Genomic DNA, 14,951 nt, shown 5'->3' with positions numbered 1-14,951 from the left:
TGCCTTGCACCTGAGTATAACGCGCCAGGCAGCTCCGGAGCCCCGCCTAATTTAAGAATAGGGCCTCACATTTCCACGCATAGTACCCTGGGCTTTGTAGTCTCCGTAGATGACTAGACGGGGACGCTGATTGATAGCTGTATTGCGTGCCTGGATCTGTAGTTCCTTTGAAGGGATTCGCAGTGCATGCTGAAGTATGTAGTCTTCTTGAGTACTTGTCTGTAGTTGGGTTTGGATTGGCCAGTATTTCGTGGATGTTTAGATTTTCCAAATCAGTCGTGCCACTACTTCCCCTGGATAGTGTAAGGTTGCTATGCTTTTATTTGGGTCAGTAAGACATTAATAAGCATTTATCAGCATCAAACTCTAATAAAGGAGAATTTAATACTACCCCCCACCACACACACATGGGGAAAGAGGACATACTCCCAGAACAAAAAACAATTTCAGTTTTATTGCTTTTTGAGAAAAACCAGCACATTTTGGTTCTTTTCGCATTTTTTCCTGGGTGAGTGTAAACTTTGCAAAGGCTAACATTGGTCTGAAGACTGACATTTGGAACTACGGGTACAGGTGATCTTTTGGTCATTAAAAAAACATCGTTCATTTAATAGCTTCAGGAACTGCTTTAGTATCTCTAATTTTCATGGAGAGTTAGAATTGACACTGATGAATAAGAAAATGGAGGTGAAGAGAAGTTATGTGTCACTACTTTCAAATGGGCCCAGAGCATTTTTCTCCAGATTATGCAACCCCTACCCCCTTCAAGTTGCTGGGACCCTTTAGTCAATAGCATTGGTAATCAGGACTTCCTTTTATTCCTTTTTCTTGGAATTCCTTATTGTACACAGGAAAATAATTCTCAACCAGGTGCCTTAGGAATTAAAAATTCTCCCAGGGGCGCTTGGCTGGCTCAATCGGTAGAACATACGACTCTTGATCTGGGGGTTGTAAATTCGAGCCCCACATTGGGTATAGAGATCACTTAAAATTAAAAAAAAAAAATTCTCCCAGTTACAGAGAGTGAAATGTAATGGGAAAGAGCGGGTCCACAGTAGATAATGAATACTGGGGTTCCTCAAGGCAATCTGCATACATCTGCATAAAACAGAACAAAGAAGAGATTGTCATAACTAAAAGCATTTATTAAAAAATTACCAAGTCTTAGGGTGCCGGGGTGGCTCAGTAGGTTAAGCGTCTGCCTTGGGCTCCGGTAATGAGGTCACGATCTTGGGGTCCTGGGATCCAGCCACAGGTAGTCCGCTTCTCCCTCTCCCTCTGCCCCTCCCCCCCCACTCGTACACGCGCGCGCCCTCTCTCTCTCTAAAATAAATAAAATCTTAAAAAAATTAAAAAATTACCAAGTCTTTTTAATTAGTCCTAGTTTACTTAACTCTTCCTACTTTTTAACAGGACTCCAAAATAAGTATTTCAACATACGACCCCTGAATTTGGCGGCGTTAGTGTCAGTAAATATGGTAAATGGACGTTCAAAGACGGTAGGAAACATTCAGATTATAATCTATTGAAACTAAAATCACAGTAATGGATGAATGGATCAACCCGTTATTGTCAGATTTATGCTTAAATTCTTGTTAGCAGCGTGTCAGCAGATGACAAGCCCTTTGTCGGAGAACTTCCCACTGCTTTCGTGGGACCCTAGCACCTTAGGATGTCTTAACGTCTCTATTTGAACCTGGGTTCCTCCTAACACTAGGGGGAGGCCAAGAGCCTTGGGACACCCCCAACGCCAGGAGAGGGAGGCAGGACCTATTGTCAAGTCACGCCTTCCCCACCTGTGACTGACATAGACACTACCCAATGGATACCGGGATAGGGCGCGCCGACGCCCCGCCCCCTTGAGCGCCCCGCGGCCCCCGAGGCACCCTCTGGCCGTCTCTGCGGCGGCGACGGCCTGGGCCGACTGTGCACCGTGCGCAGGCGCGGAGCCTAGACCTCGCTGCAGCCCCCATAGCCTCGGGGAGTCGCACAGACGGAGTCCGCCTGCTGGCGCGTCAGTGTTCTCCCCCTCGTCCACCCTCCCCGGTCCCCCCAGCGCCCTTCGCGCCCGGATGGCGGAGCTGCGGCCTAGCGGCGCCCCCGGCCCCGCCGCGCCCCCGGCCCCTGGCCCTAGTGCGCCCCCGGCCTTCGCCTCGCTCTTTCCCCCAGGACTGCACGCCATCTACGGAGAGTGCCGTCGCCTTTACCCTGACCAGCCGAACCCGCTCCAGGTTACCGCTATCGTCAAGTACTGGTATGCTCTGGGCCGCGGGGAGACGGACAGGGACGGGCTGGGAAGCGTTAGAACCCCAGGGGCGAAGTCATTTGAGGGGGAGGAGGAGGTGGAGAAGAATGGTTAAAGCACTTGGAAGGAGGGCGTCCTGCTGCGAGGGAAGGAGTTAAGGCTGAAGTTGGGAATGGGGACAAAGGGGTTAACGGAGCCTGTGGTAGCGAAGGGTTAACGAGGGGGGAGGATGAAGGGTTAACTGGGATTGGGAGAATAGAGTGAATTGGGGGTGTGTGTAGGAGCGGGGGTGTTGCTATAGGAGAGAAGGAACTGTAAACGTGGTGAAAGGAGGGGGCGCCTGTAGGGGGTCATTAGTGGGCGAGGGGAAGCCGGGGGCGGGGGGGCGGCTGAAGTGGGATGGGGGAGGCAAGGCGGGGCTTGGGGAGCGTATGAGAGGGCTTTGGAGGAGTGCGGCTGGCAGAGCTCAGAGGGCTCGAGACTGCACAGGGTACGGGTGGTTTTGGGGACCCCCGCTCTCCCGTAGGTTAGGAGGGGAGCAAGTTTCGAGAGTTGTGCCTGTGATGAGAAGAGGAGGAGGTCTCCTTTTGATACCTTCCCCATGAACTCAGACGTCAGTCATTTCGGTGCTGTGCTTTTTGCGTTTGAAGTTTCACGGAGCAACTTTTCTTGATAAACTTTGTGCTTACTCGGCACAGTTCTCTTTCTCCAAGCAGAGCTTCCTCTGGCTGTGCAGCTGCTTTGCTTTAGGACATTGGCTAGAACAGAGGCCGGGTCAGGGAGATCCATGGTTTGGCTCAGGATTGAAGGGGACCACAGTAAATAATGAAGACCTGGGACTTGGACACGGAGCAAAGAAGTGCAGCGAGATGTTAAGAGGAGCTTCCTGGCCACAAGCTTCAGGATTTAGGCAACAGTCTCTCAGGGAAGCCGAGAGTAACCCTTAAGTAGCTCTGTTAAGGATCAGACCTGTTTACAGAAGGGCTGCCCTTGGGGTAGGAATGGTCCTTTCTTGTTTCCCATTCCTGTTTGCAACCTGTCTCTTTCTACATCCTCTGGGCAAGGCAGGTGTTCGAGGGACTCTGACAAAGAGCCTGTCTTCATGGTTTTTCTGGACCAAATTGAGGAATTGGTTGAATCTGTCCAGAACTGCATTCATGTAGGCACTGTATTAGATGATCCCCTTCATTGAGTTCTGAAAGACTGTTCAGGAAGCAGCTTGGAATGTGGCCAAAGGGGCAGGTAGACCCAAAGGGGGAGATTGATAGAGTGGATGTCTTTGCTGGTTACCTCTCCCTTTAGGACTGAATCTTCTCCAGGATAACCTCTTAAGTTCCTCCAGAGATGGCAGAAACTAGACTGTCTAGGGCTGAGGCTAGTTCCCTGTGTCAGTGGGAGGGTGTGAAGAGACTGACAGCATGGAGGGCCTGGGGACCAGCCCCCTCCTATGGGAGGGCCATGTCTGATAGCCAGGAGGAGGTGTGGCCAGCCTTACAGTTCTCTTCTGCAGGCAAACTGTTCTTTGGTTGAGAGCAGTTTTTGAAGAGAGCTTCTGAATGAAAAGCAGCTCTTGATAACTTAATGACCCATTCTCATTGCACGTCCATATTTAAATATGTATTGCAATGAACTCTATTGGATTGTGTCATGAGAAAAGTGGGCCAGGTTCTGCGATGCTATTTGTTTAGGCCTCATTTGAGTGTATGGAGAAATCCCTACACGGACTTGGGCACCCACCTGGCCATGAAGGATAGAGTTTTTTGTCACCCAACTGGCCATGAAGGATAGAGTTGTGTGTAGAAGATATTAAAGCACATGCAAAGGACTAAGACTGATTTCAGCAACTTTTTTTTCTTTTTTTCTTTTTTTTTCTTGCTGCAAGCTTGTTAACCAGGCAGGACTTATCTTTAGAGTTGGGCCAACATGTAATGACTAATACAGAGCACTTTGTGAAATTAGAAATGCTGGCTAGTTGCAGAAAAATATAAGAAGGAGCAGCTGAGAGACTGGTTCTTTCTAAGACTTGGAAGGGTTTGCCTGAGTAAGATTCTGAAATCAATTCATTGATATACCTCACATTTGGGATCCCACAAGGCCTCGTTGGCAGTTTGACTGACTAAGACTACCTGGGTCTGGTTATGGCCCAGGGTCCCTTGAGATTCCTTTTCTTGTGACAGAAGGTTGGCTCTTTGGCTAGTGGACCCTGGCCAGCAGGGACATCCTGGCTGAAAGCTGAGACTTTAGTGAGCAGGGAGCAGAAACATGGAGGCAGAGCTTATACCCTGGAGCCACAGCGGTCCTGCAACTGGCGTGTGGAGTGAAGTTGGGAATTCAAGGAAGAGCATCAAGGGATGTTCTGGGTCCTTGGATAACATCTTTTTCTAAGTGTAAAATCTTCTTTTCTTTTAAGATTTTATTTTTATTTATTTGAGAGAGAGCATGAGAGAGGAGAGGGTCAGAGGGAGAAGTAGACTCCCTGCTGAGCTGGGAGCCTGATGTGGGACTTGATCCTGGGACCCCGGGATCATGACCTGAGTTGAAGGCAGTTGCTTAACCAGCCGAGCCACCCCCAAATGAGAGTAACCCTCAAGTAGCTCTGTTAAGGATCAGACCTGTTTACAGAAGGGCTGCCCCTTGGGGTAGGAATGGTCCTTTCTTGTTTCCCATTCCTGTTTGCCCCCCCAAATATGATTATTTTCTATATACTCATCTGTTTCCCATCAGGTTTCTGAGTAAGTAGAATAGAACTTGGGGACAAGGTTAATTTTGTCTGACTCTTGGTTATTCCTTGCAGTTGTAGTTTTAAGGTAAAGGCCCATTCCTTGGTGTAGTATCTCCTGAGAGAGGGCTGCAGAGGTATGGCAGAGGGAGCATGGAACTGTGGATACAGTTTTGCCACTTGTTGCTGGATGGACCTAGGCTGTAGGAGGGGCAAGATTGGGAATTTGCAGCAGGAAACTGGAGCAGATATGGAGCCTGTAGTCACTCCGATCTGTTATGGGGTTCTGCAGCTATCATGTAGTTGCTACCCTTTTGTTTCCTCCTTCCCCCAGCAAACTTTTCTATATTCAGCTGGTTGTGGAAGTATTCAAATGATTTGGCCAAATCAGAGTTAAGGAAAGACATGGGGATTTGTCCCTTTTTCTAATCCACTCAGTTGAGATTCTTAGCTATTTGGAGCAACTTTCTTACAAGTTCTATAAATAACTTAGCATTTCCTAGCAGAGAATAAGGATTTCTATAAAGGCAAGTAATACCCTGGCAAAAGAGGATGAAACCAGACCTACTGGTTTTAAATAGTATTTAAATTGCATGGTACTGTCACTCTTGCTGGGATCACATGTAACATGTCTTTTATTTGGTTATTAGTGTTACTTCAGTGTACGATCCCAATTGCAAAGTGCACTCCATCAATGTCCCAGGGGCAGGCAAAGTTTTTTGCAGTCTGTGGAACAGTCAGATGTCCGAGGCAGCTCAAATGCAGAGTGTTTGTGGGCTAAATGCAGACTTCCTTCCGCTGATGGTTTCCATTTAGGCTGTTTCTCAAGTCTACCAAGTTTCCCTATCCATTCTGAAGAAAAGCAGGACCCTTTTTTTTTCCCTTCTTTTTTTTTAAAGAGCACTAATTGCTCTACTAAAGGAAACCCTTATGGAATTAAATCCTCAGAGTGAGCTAATGACTGAATCTCTTCCTCAGCTGCTTCTCTGTTGGAATTATGGGGGATGTTTAATGTGGTTCTCAGAGGCCCCAAATCATTTACTATTCCAGCTCTACCTTTGAGGCGACAGTCTCCTGGGATCATCTCCTGGATGCAGGTGCTCCCAAGGCTCAGTCCGGCCGGCTGCGGTTCTCTGTGCAGGGCTGGCCTAAGTGTGGCCTTTGTCACTTGCATGAGAAAAGACCAGCTTTGGTCTGTGGGGTGCAGGCTGGGGTCTGGAGGCATTGGGTTTGTTTAGAACAAACTGTAATTAACATAGGGCACAATATAGTCTTTCAGGAATTAGCTGTGTAAGAGGCAGGAGTGGAGCTGAGCCTCTGCTTCCAGGAACAATGCCCATTGGGGATGCTCAGGATGGTCTTTCAATAGAAGCCAATCGATTGACTAATGCACCTCTTGCCTTGAAGCTTGGCATGTTTACAGGCACCACGGAAGAGAGATAATTCCTGCCAATCCCATTTGGGATTGGTAATTTGAAATAGGAGGAAGTAAAAGGGGTAACCACCTAGTCTGTTTTATTTCTAAAAGGGGTGCTGCATGTTGGGGATCGAAGGGAGCCTCTTGTGCTTATGGAATTGGGCACTTCTAGCCGCCCATCCCTTGGTCTTATCCCGGAGGTGTGGCTGCCTTTTAGTCATTCTAGATTCCTCCAGGATGGGGTCTAGATTTGTAAGGCATGACCTCTTAGCTTCACATTGTCTGCTTTCAGGCTCACTGACTCCACTGTGTTTTGTCTTTTGCAGGTTGGGCGGTCCAGACCCCTTGGACTATGTTAGCATGTACAGGAACGTGGGGAGCCCTTCTGCCAACATCCCTGAACACTGGCATTACATCAGCTTTGGCCTGAGTGATCTCTATGGTGACAGCAGAGTCCATGAGTGAGTGTATGGCATTTGCCCATCCTCCACCTGTCTGTTCCTTAGCCTTGAGCCATATTTCTGGGGTTTCCCTGAGCAGGGGTGATAATGTCATAGTTCTATGTGGTTGGCACTTCTCAGGTAGAACCTCTGGGTTTCTGCCCTCTGCTTGTATCTACTTGCGCCAGAGTGATCCAGGTCAGCACCCGAACTCTGCTCATCTGGTGCAGGACAGTGTTGATGATGAGCAAGTGTTCTAAAACCATCAGGTTTTTCCAAGCTGCTCTGCTGTTTGAGCTCAGAGGACAGGCAGAATAGCTATGACCCAGAATTTGAATTGATGCCTCTAAGTATACTTGTTTTTTTCCCCTTCTAGCTTGTAGTGAAAAATCTTAAACATAAAGCATAGTTGAAAGAATTTTATAGCCAACACACAAATACCCACTACCTAGATTCTACAATTAATATTTTACTCTACTTACTTTATCGTGAGTATATCCATCTCTCTCCCTCTGTTGATCTTACTTACTTCCTTGTAACCTGCAGTTATCTGTGCTCAGCTTATCCACAGTACCTTTTTTATTCTAGTCTATCTCCCATTTTCTGCCCTGTATACTTCTAAATCCTACCTGCCTCCCGTTTGTGCTCCTATAACCACTGAATTTAGACAATTTTAATATTAAGTTAAACGTCAACTTAGTATTAAGTCAGCTAAAACCCTAACGGCAACACTAATAATAACAAAAGCTAACATTTTTTTTTTAAAGATTTTATTTATTTATTTGACAGAGAGAGACACAGTGAGAGAGGGAACACAAGCAGGGGGACTGGGAGAGGGAGAAGCAGGCCTCCCACTGAGCAGGGAGCCCGATGCGGGGCTCGATCCCAGGACCCTAGGACCATGACCTGAGCCGAAGGCAGATGCTTAACGACTGAGCCACCCAGGCGCCCCGAAAGCTAACATTTCTTAAACATTGATTATGAGCCAGGTATTCTTTTGGTCACTTTGCATGTATAAACTAATTTTATTTTCATCACAACCATAGAATACTGGTGGATACTCATATTTGCCCCGTTTTACAGATGAGGAAACTGAGATACAAAGAGTCTATAACTTGCTTAAGGTCACACAGCTTGGAAGTGGTGGAGCCAGGATTCTCATGCAGGCGTTCTGGCTGCAGAGCTTATGGTCCTAATGACTGTGCTCTACTGTCTCTTGAACAATTATATCATGTCCTCGAGTAAGTTACTATCTATAATTACACAAACACAAATATTTTGTTCCATCTACACTCTTTTTTGAGAGGGGTTCTTTTCTTCAATTTATTTTATTTTATTATTATTTTTTAAGATTTTATTTATTTATTTGTCAGAGAGCACAAGCAGGCGGAGCGGCAGGCAGAGGGAGAAGCAGGCTCCCTGCTCAGGGAGCCTGATGCGGGACTCGATCCAGGACCCTAGCCGAAGGCAGACGCTTAACGACTGAGCCACCCAGGCGCCCTCTTTTCTTCAATTTAAGTGTTGTCTTCCTTCCCCCTCATCAGCATGGTTAATCAAAAGCTGATTCTATTTCTATTATTATATCCTTTCCTGCTTTTTGCTTTTTGTCCTATCTTTTTTGCCTCTTACACTATCTTTTTGGTATCTTGGTGATGACTACTTAGCATGTGTAGGTTGAAAGACTAGCAGAGCTCTTCTTGCATAAGAGGCTGATTCTGGGGATGTTGATGGTATCATGATGAAGATGATAATCATCAGGGTTTTTGTTTGTTTTTTGCTTTGTTTTAGTTCTTAGTATCTTATCATCACATCAAATACTTTACAATCGTACCAGGTTCTTTTGTTATTTCCATTTTGTAGATGAGAAAATTAAATCACTTCAGGGGTAAATGAATTGGCTAAAGGAAAAGAACTAGGATTCAATTGAACTGTCTTGAGTCCAGAGTCTGAGCTTTTAACCACTAGGGTGTTCTACCTCTCTGATCACAGGTCCAACCCAACTTCCTCTTCTCTCTTGTTAGGCTGGGGACCCAGGCCTCATCTCCTTACTGATCACATGTCGAGAGCAATGTCTGGGCCTGCCTTTATAGCCTTCCAAACAGATCCATTGCAATGTCAGCAGAAGGCTTTGGGAACAGTGAATTAATCTTGCCTGAATGGGGACCCTGCATTACAGTATTAATAATGGAGATAGAATAGCAAACAGATGTGGGCGGTAAAGGCACTATGCTGGACTTTTCCGTATATTTTTAATAAAAACCTGCAGAGGGTATTTAGTGCAGTTAGCCTGTACCTTTTTGTTGACAGATTTATTCCAGTCAGAAGAATACCATTTCCTATGTGGCTTAAAGATTCTTACAGTATACCTGCTTATCAGTGATGGGTCCAAAGCCCAAAGTGACATGAAGAACATAATTGAGAAAGCCCCATATTTCAGAGGGGGCAACCTCTGAATTTTAAAGAGGGCCTTCCTTACTGTTTTTCCACTTTTGAAAGTAGCCCCTTATATTTGTGTCATTTCTGTATGATGAAGCACTGTGATATTCATATATCATTTATGACAATAGTAAGACCTCGATTTGGGCTGTATCTCACCGCCGGAATCTAGTGTTTTCTGGTATTATGTCCTACCACTAGAAGGACATGGAGGGAGTGTTCTTAGATATTTACCCAGTTCTGATCTATGTTGCATAAGTCAAAAGTACATTTGTAATCGGCCTTGTGCTGGTGTGACTGGTCTCTTCTCAGTCCTGGTAAGTTTCTTGAAGAAAAGTTTGCTTTTCCAAACATTTCGTGTGGCAAGGCCTCTTGGAAACAGATTTAAAGATTCTTATTTAACTTAGTGCTTGAAGCTGAGGTCAAAAAGGTGAGTGTTCTACCATCCAGTTTATTTGTTTATTTATTTATTTATTTTAAGATTTTATTTGTCAGAGAGAGAGAGCGTGCCCATGCGCACAAGCAGGGGGAGTGGCAGGCAGGGGGAGAAGCAGGCTCCCTGCTGAGCAGAGAGCCCGATGTGGGACTAGATCCCAGGATTCTGGGATCATGACCTGAGCTGAAGACAGATGCTTAACCGACTGAGCCACCCAGGCGTCCCTACCATCCAGTTTAAATGCTAAGAAGTGTTGAACTAGAATTATGGCAAATGAATCTCTAGTAATGCTCTTCTTCCACTGTCTTTTGTCTTTCTATTCAGTGAAAAAAGGGCCCAAGCATTGGTTCATTTATTCAGCATACATTCCTCAAGCACCTATTTTGTTCCAGACACAGAACATCTTAATAGATGTTTTAGGGATAAAACGCCAAGACATAATTCCTGTCTGCAAGGAGCTCATGTTCTAGAGGGGGGATAAACATAAAGAGAGGGTTATAGTACTGGGTAATAAATGCTACAATCCATGGATGAAGAACATGACCTGGGAGCAGAATGGAGGGTATGACTTTTAGTCAGGCTGCTGAATTGGAAAAAGCTCCAGGGAGGAAGTGAAGTTTGAGAGGCACCTGCAAGCTGCAGGCCAGTAGGAAGGAAGGGGGCAGGGGAGGATCATAGCCTGACACTCTAGGGACCAGCACTTACTTTCAGGTTTGAGAGGACTTTAATAATCTTCTGGCCCAGTGTTTCCCAAACTTCTAGTGCTGCCTTCATAATTTTTGCCATGTAGTAGATCATCTACTTTATGTTCTTTTCCAACTAACTTCCCTTTTGGGGCACCTGGCTGGCTCATTTGGAGGAACATGGGACTTTAGATCATGGGGTCATGAGTTCAAGCTTCACATTGGGCATAGAGCTCACTAAAAATTAATTAGTTAATTAACCCCCCCTTTTAAAAGTGATATAAATATATTTTTATTAAAAAAAATTTTTTTAAGATTTTTATTTACTTATTTGACACAAGAGAGAGAGCACAAGCAGGAAGTAGCAGAGGGAGAGGGAGAAGCAAGCTCCCCACCGAGCAGGGAGCCCGACACAGGGCTCAATCCCAGGACCCCGGGATCATGACCTGAGCCGAAGGCAGATGCTAAACCAACTGAGCCACCCAGGCACCCCGTAAATTAATTTTTTTTTTAAAGATTTATTTATTTATTTTGAGAGAGTGAGAATGAGAGAGAGAGAGTACATGAGAGTGGGGAGGGTTAGAGGGAGAAGCAGGCCCCTTGCCGAGCAGGGAGCCCGATGTGGGACTCGATCCCGGGACTCCAGGATCATGACCTGAGCCGAAGGCAGTTGCTTAACCAACTGAGCCACCCAGGCCCCCCCATAAATTAATTTTATTTATTTATTTATTTATAAAAATCAATTTTTAAAGTTTAGTTTTTAAAAATTAAAATTAATTTTTAAGTCACCACCATGTATGGAAACCAGTATCACTTGCCATAATTTAAAGGTAACTATGGAAATAAATGCAGCAATAACAGCAATGTTATTAAATTCTAGCTTAAGGCCAGCTTTCTTTTTGTTCAAGAGATTAGCAAGTATGAAAAAAAAAAGAGAGAGATTAGCAAGTATGAGAGAGGTGTTGAAAAGATATGCTAACACCAAATAGAAACTGACCCTAGACATGATTAGAAAAATTGAAAGCAAATTATAAAGGGAACTTTTTTTTAAAAAAGTATGATTCAAGGGCACCTGGGTGGCTCAGTTCACTAAGTGTCCAGTTCTTAATTTTGGCTCAGGTCATGATCTCAATGTCATTAGTTGGAGCCCTGCATCCCCCTCCACTCTGGGTGTGGAGCCTGCTTAAGATTCTCTCTCTGGGCACCTGGGTGGCGCAGAGGTTAAGCATCTGACTCTTGGTTTTGCCTTAGGTCGTGATCTCAGGGTCATTGAGATGGAGCCCGGTGTCAGGCTTTGCGCTCAGTGGGGAGTCTGCTTGTGTCCCTCCCCTCTCCCCCACCCGTGCTCTGGTGCACACTCTCTCTCTCTCTCAAATAAATAATAAGATAAATAAATAAAAATAGAAAGTATGATTCAGTACTATTATTGTCACGGACAAATAGGAAACACTGATCTTTCATGTCCCTTAATTGTAAGTGGAGGAAAGTACAGTAGCCTGCTGAAGGCTGTGCAGAAGCTAATGAGAGTGGCAGGGTCTCCCAACGTCCCCACTGTTCTGTGGTCTCTCTCGTGATGGGGGAGAAGCAAATGTATGGACATTGTCTTTAGCATAATTATATAGGCAGACTTTTTTTTTTGGTTTTTACTATATTCCAGATTAGTGCTAAATTCTTTTCGTAAAGGTATCCTTTTATGTTATCCCCATAGTAATTCTGTGACACAAGGAACTCTTATCATGTCTTGCTTATAGATACAGAAATTTAGGCTAACAAACTTACTGCATAGATGGTGAATTAGAAGCCAGGTCCAGTGATCCCATAGCCTGTTTTCTGAACTACTGTGCTGGACTGCCTTTCCATTTTGATCAGTCACCAGCATTTATTGAATGCCTACAGTATGCCTCCTCCCTGTAAGATCTTTCCTTCTCACAGCTTGTCGAGGATAGGAACAAGCAGAAGTCCAGGGGTCCCCTAGCAGACTTGCTGTGGGAGTAGGAGGGGACCCCCCCCCATCCTGGTAGCCCTGAAGGAAGTGAAGAGCAGGCTAGTTGCCTGAGCCCTGGAATGGCCAGTTCCATCCAGGTTCTTTCCCTGTTCACAGTCCCCAAAGGAAACAGGACAGGAGAGCACTTGTTTGGATTAAAAGGCTCTTAAGAGGCTCTTTCTGAAGTCTGAGAGATGGAACAAGTTCCAGCTCTGGGCAGCCACAGGGGAGAATGGAGTGCTTTTCTAGGAACCCTAAGGCTCCCCTCAACTGACTTCAGTGGCAGAGATTGTCCTGTTGCTCTCCCCCTGGACTTGGGAGGTGTGAGACAGCTGATCTTCAGCTGCCAGGCGCCTGTCGGAAGCATCCGGCTCTGGCTGTTCCCTTTGTGGCTGGCAGCTATGGCCTGGAATGTGGAGATTTGCAGGGCTGTGGAAGAGGCGGCTTCTGCACTGCTCTCTGTGAGGATTTCTGGCCGCCCCTGGTACGGCCAGCAGCCCTAGCTGGACCCAAACCACAGGGCACAGGAGGCTGACTAGTCACAGAGTGTGTTTGGGATCTCAGGCAGACTTCCCTGGTGGGATTCCACTGGGCAGGTCATCTTCTGGACATGTCGGCTGGTTCCAAAGACAGCCTTTGTGTGGTGTTGGCCCGGGATAGAGCCTGCACCTCACCTCTACCGCCCATGGTCCATCTGGGCTCTGCCCCACAAATGCTGGCTTCTTGGCGGGTATGCCTGTGGAATTTGTAGTTGTTCTTGCCCCCTTTGGGGCTGGAACTGCTGCTGACTGGCTTTCTGTGGCTGTCTCCACTGGGTTGGTAGAGAACCTCCTTTTCCCTTCAGGTTCCTCTAAGTTGGGCTCTGGACCGAATGAGTTATTTATTAAAACACTGGATACAGATTAACTTTTCCACATGTTGTTTTGTGTGGCCTTGGTCCCCTGCAGTTGGGAAATGCTAATTTTCCCTTCTCAAAGCTTGGTTCACAGGAACTTTTTAATGTGTCATTTCATCCTCTGAGGTTTCCAGTGGACATCCTGCCTTTGCCCTAACACACCTGTCCTGGGAGCACGGTCTCTCCTCTGGTTGGGCTTTTGCTTTCTCCCAGAACTCTCGTGTCGCTGACAACCAGAATCCCTCTATAAACCACCCACAGATGGCAGGCCCGGCCCTACCCATGGCTGGCACAGCAGGCTGAAGAAGTGCTGTACAGGCTTATGGCAGGGCAGGCCTCCCTGGACTTTGGTCCCCCAGCCTTTCATGTCTGAGGTGTTGAGTTTTGGGAGGACTGTATGAAATATTGATGCTCTCTGCTAAGGGGAAGATCTCTGGGCTACCTAGAAAGAGTGGGGTGCCCTTGGCCCTTGCCCAGGGAGTAACAGCCAGCAGCAGGGCTAGAACTCTTCTTGAAGCTGAAACCACCACTTTGGGCTGGGTTTCAGGCCCCGGATCTCTGAGGTTTGAAATGCTGAGAATTCCATTTCTTTTGTAACCACTGGAAGACCTAAGGCACCGTGGGTATGTGGCTTCATCCTTTGAAAAGCATTTCATTTGCAGTGGATTATCTCTTCCTTCATGGGGTAAGGATTCCAGATTTTCCAAATCAGAGAATCCCTCAGCAGTAAGGAGACAGTTGGGAAGAGATTCCTTGAGCTGGCCCAGTCAAACTCATTTTATTTTTTATTTTTTTAAAAAAGATTTTATTTATTTATTTGACAGAGAGAGAGAGAGAAAGCATGCGCATACAAGCAGGGGGAGCAGCAGAGGGAGGAGAAGCAGGCTCCCCACTGAGCAGGGAGCCCGATGTGGGGCTCCATCCCAGGACCCTGGGATCATGACCTGAGCCGAAGGTAGATGCTCAACCGAGACACCCAGGTGCCCCTCAAACTCACTTTAAAAAGTTCAAGCAGCCTGATTATCAGGAGTGACTGCCAGCCAGAGTGATACTGGGCTGGTCAGCACTGGCAGATTTCCTTCTCTTCCCACAGAGAGAGGCAAAGACTTGGAAGCCCTTATGGGTTTGACATGATTGGATCTCTCAGTCCCAGGAATCTTCCCTGTTCAGCCTGCCCTTCTAGGCTCCCATCTTCCACACCTGAGGCTTTTTCCTTTTTGAATGCTGGTCTTCACGTCTGCCGTGTCCTGCGTCTCGGTTTGCCAGCATTTCCTTTGCCCAGATTTCTCACTCAGAGCTCCTGACTCTGGACTTTGGCTTTTGACTCCTCAATTCATTCTTCCATCCTGCCTCTGAGGTAGCCCACTGAGCCTCATTTCCTGTTTCAGTAGTGTAGTTCTGATGTGGGTCCTAAGGTGCGTGTGCAGTGACCTTGTCCTCTCTGACCCAAACCCCATAGGCATGGTCTCCTCACTCCAGTACATACCTTTGCACATCGCTGCCCTCCCTGCCTGCCGAGCTTTCTGACACAGAGCCTGGGGCTGCAGAGCACACCCCTCCAGCAAAGCTCTGTTGAGTGCCAGGTACAGACAGAACATTTGGGAAGGTGATCTGTTCAGGTGGGGGTGAGAGGACAAGGAGAAGTTATATCTAACTTCTGTCCTTGAAACACCCACCATCTGCTTGGTAGAAGATG

The 14,951-nt window shown here is 46.6% G+C and overlaps 1 protein-coding gene across 2 annotated transcripts in view; it reads left to right on the top strand.

Moving 5' to 3' along the window:
- Window positions 1–1,881: 1,881 nt before the first annotated feature.
- Window positions 1,882–14,951, top strand: part of SUFU (SUFU negative regulator of hedgehog signaling) — a 111,604-nt gene continuing 98,534 nt past the window's right edge. For both annotated transcript variants that reach the window (XM_028098870.2, XM_028098869.2), the window contains exons 1-2: window positions 1,882–2,254; window positions 6,708–6,842. In XM_028098870.2, coding sequence (XP_027954671.1) covers window positions 2,073–2,254; window positions 6,708–6,842 — 317 coding nt within the window. In that variant the 5' untranslated portion in view covers window positions 1,882–2,072. The remainder of the gene's footprint in view (window positions 2,255–6,707; window positions 6,843–14,951) is intronic.

This window comes from Eumetopias jubatus, unplaced genomic scaffold (genome assembly GCF_037043125.1).
Source record: "Eumetopias jubatus isolate StellerSeaLion01/CBP00866 unplaced genomic scaffold, mEumJub1_p1.0 scaffold_17, whole genome shotgun sequence".
Classification (NCBI taxonomy): domain Eukaryota; kingdom Metazoa; phylum Chordata; class Mammalia; order Carnivora; family Otariidae; genus Eumetopias; species Eumetopias jubatus.
Note: the sequence above shows the minus strand (reverse complement) of the source record. Positions and strands in the feature narration are given on the sequence as shown.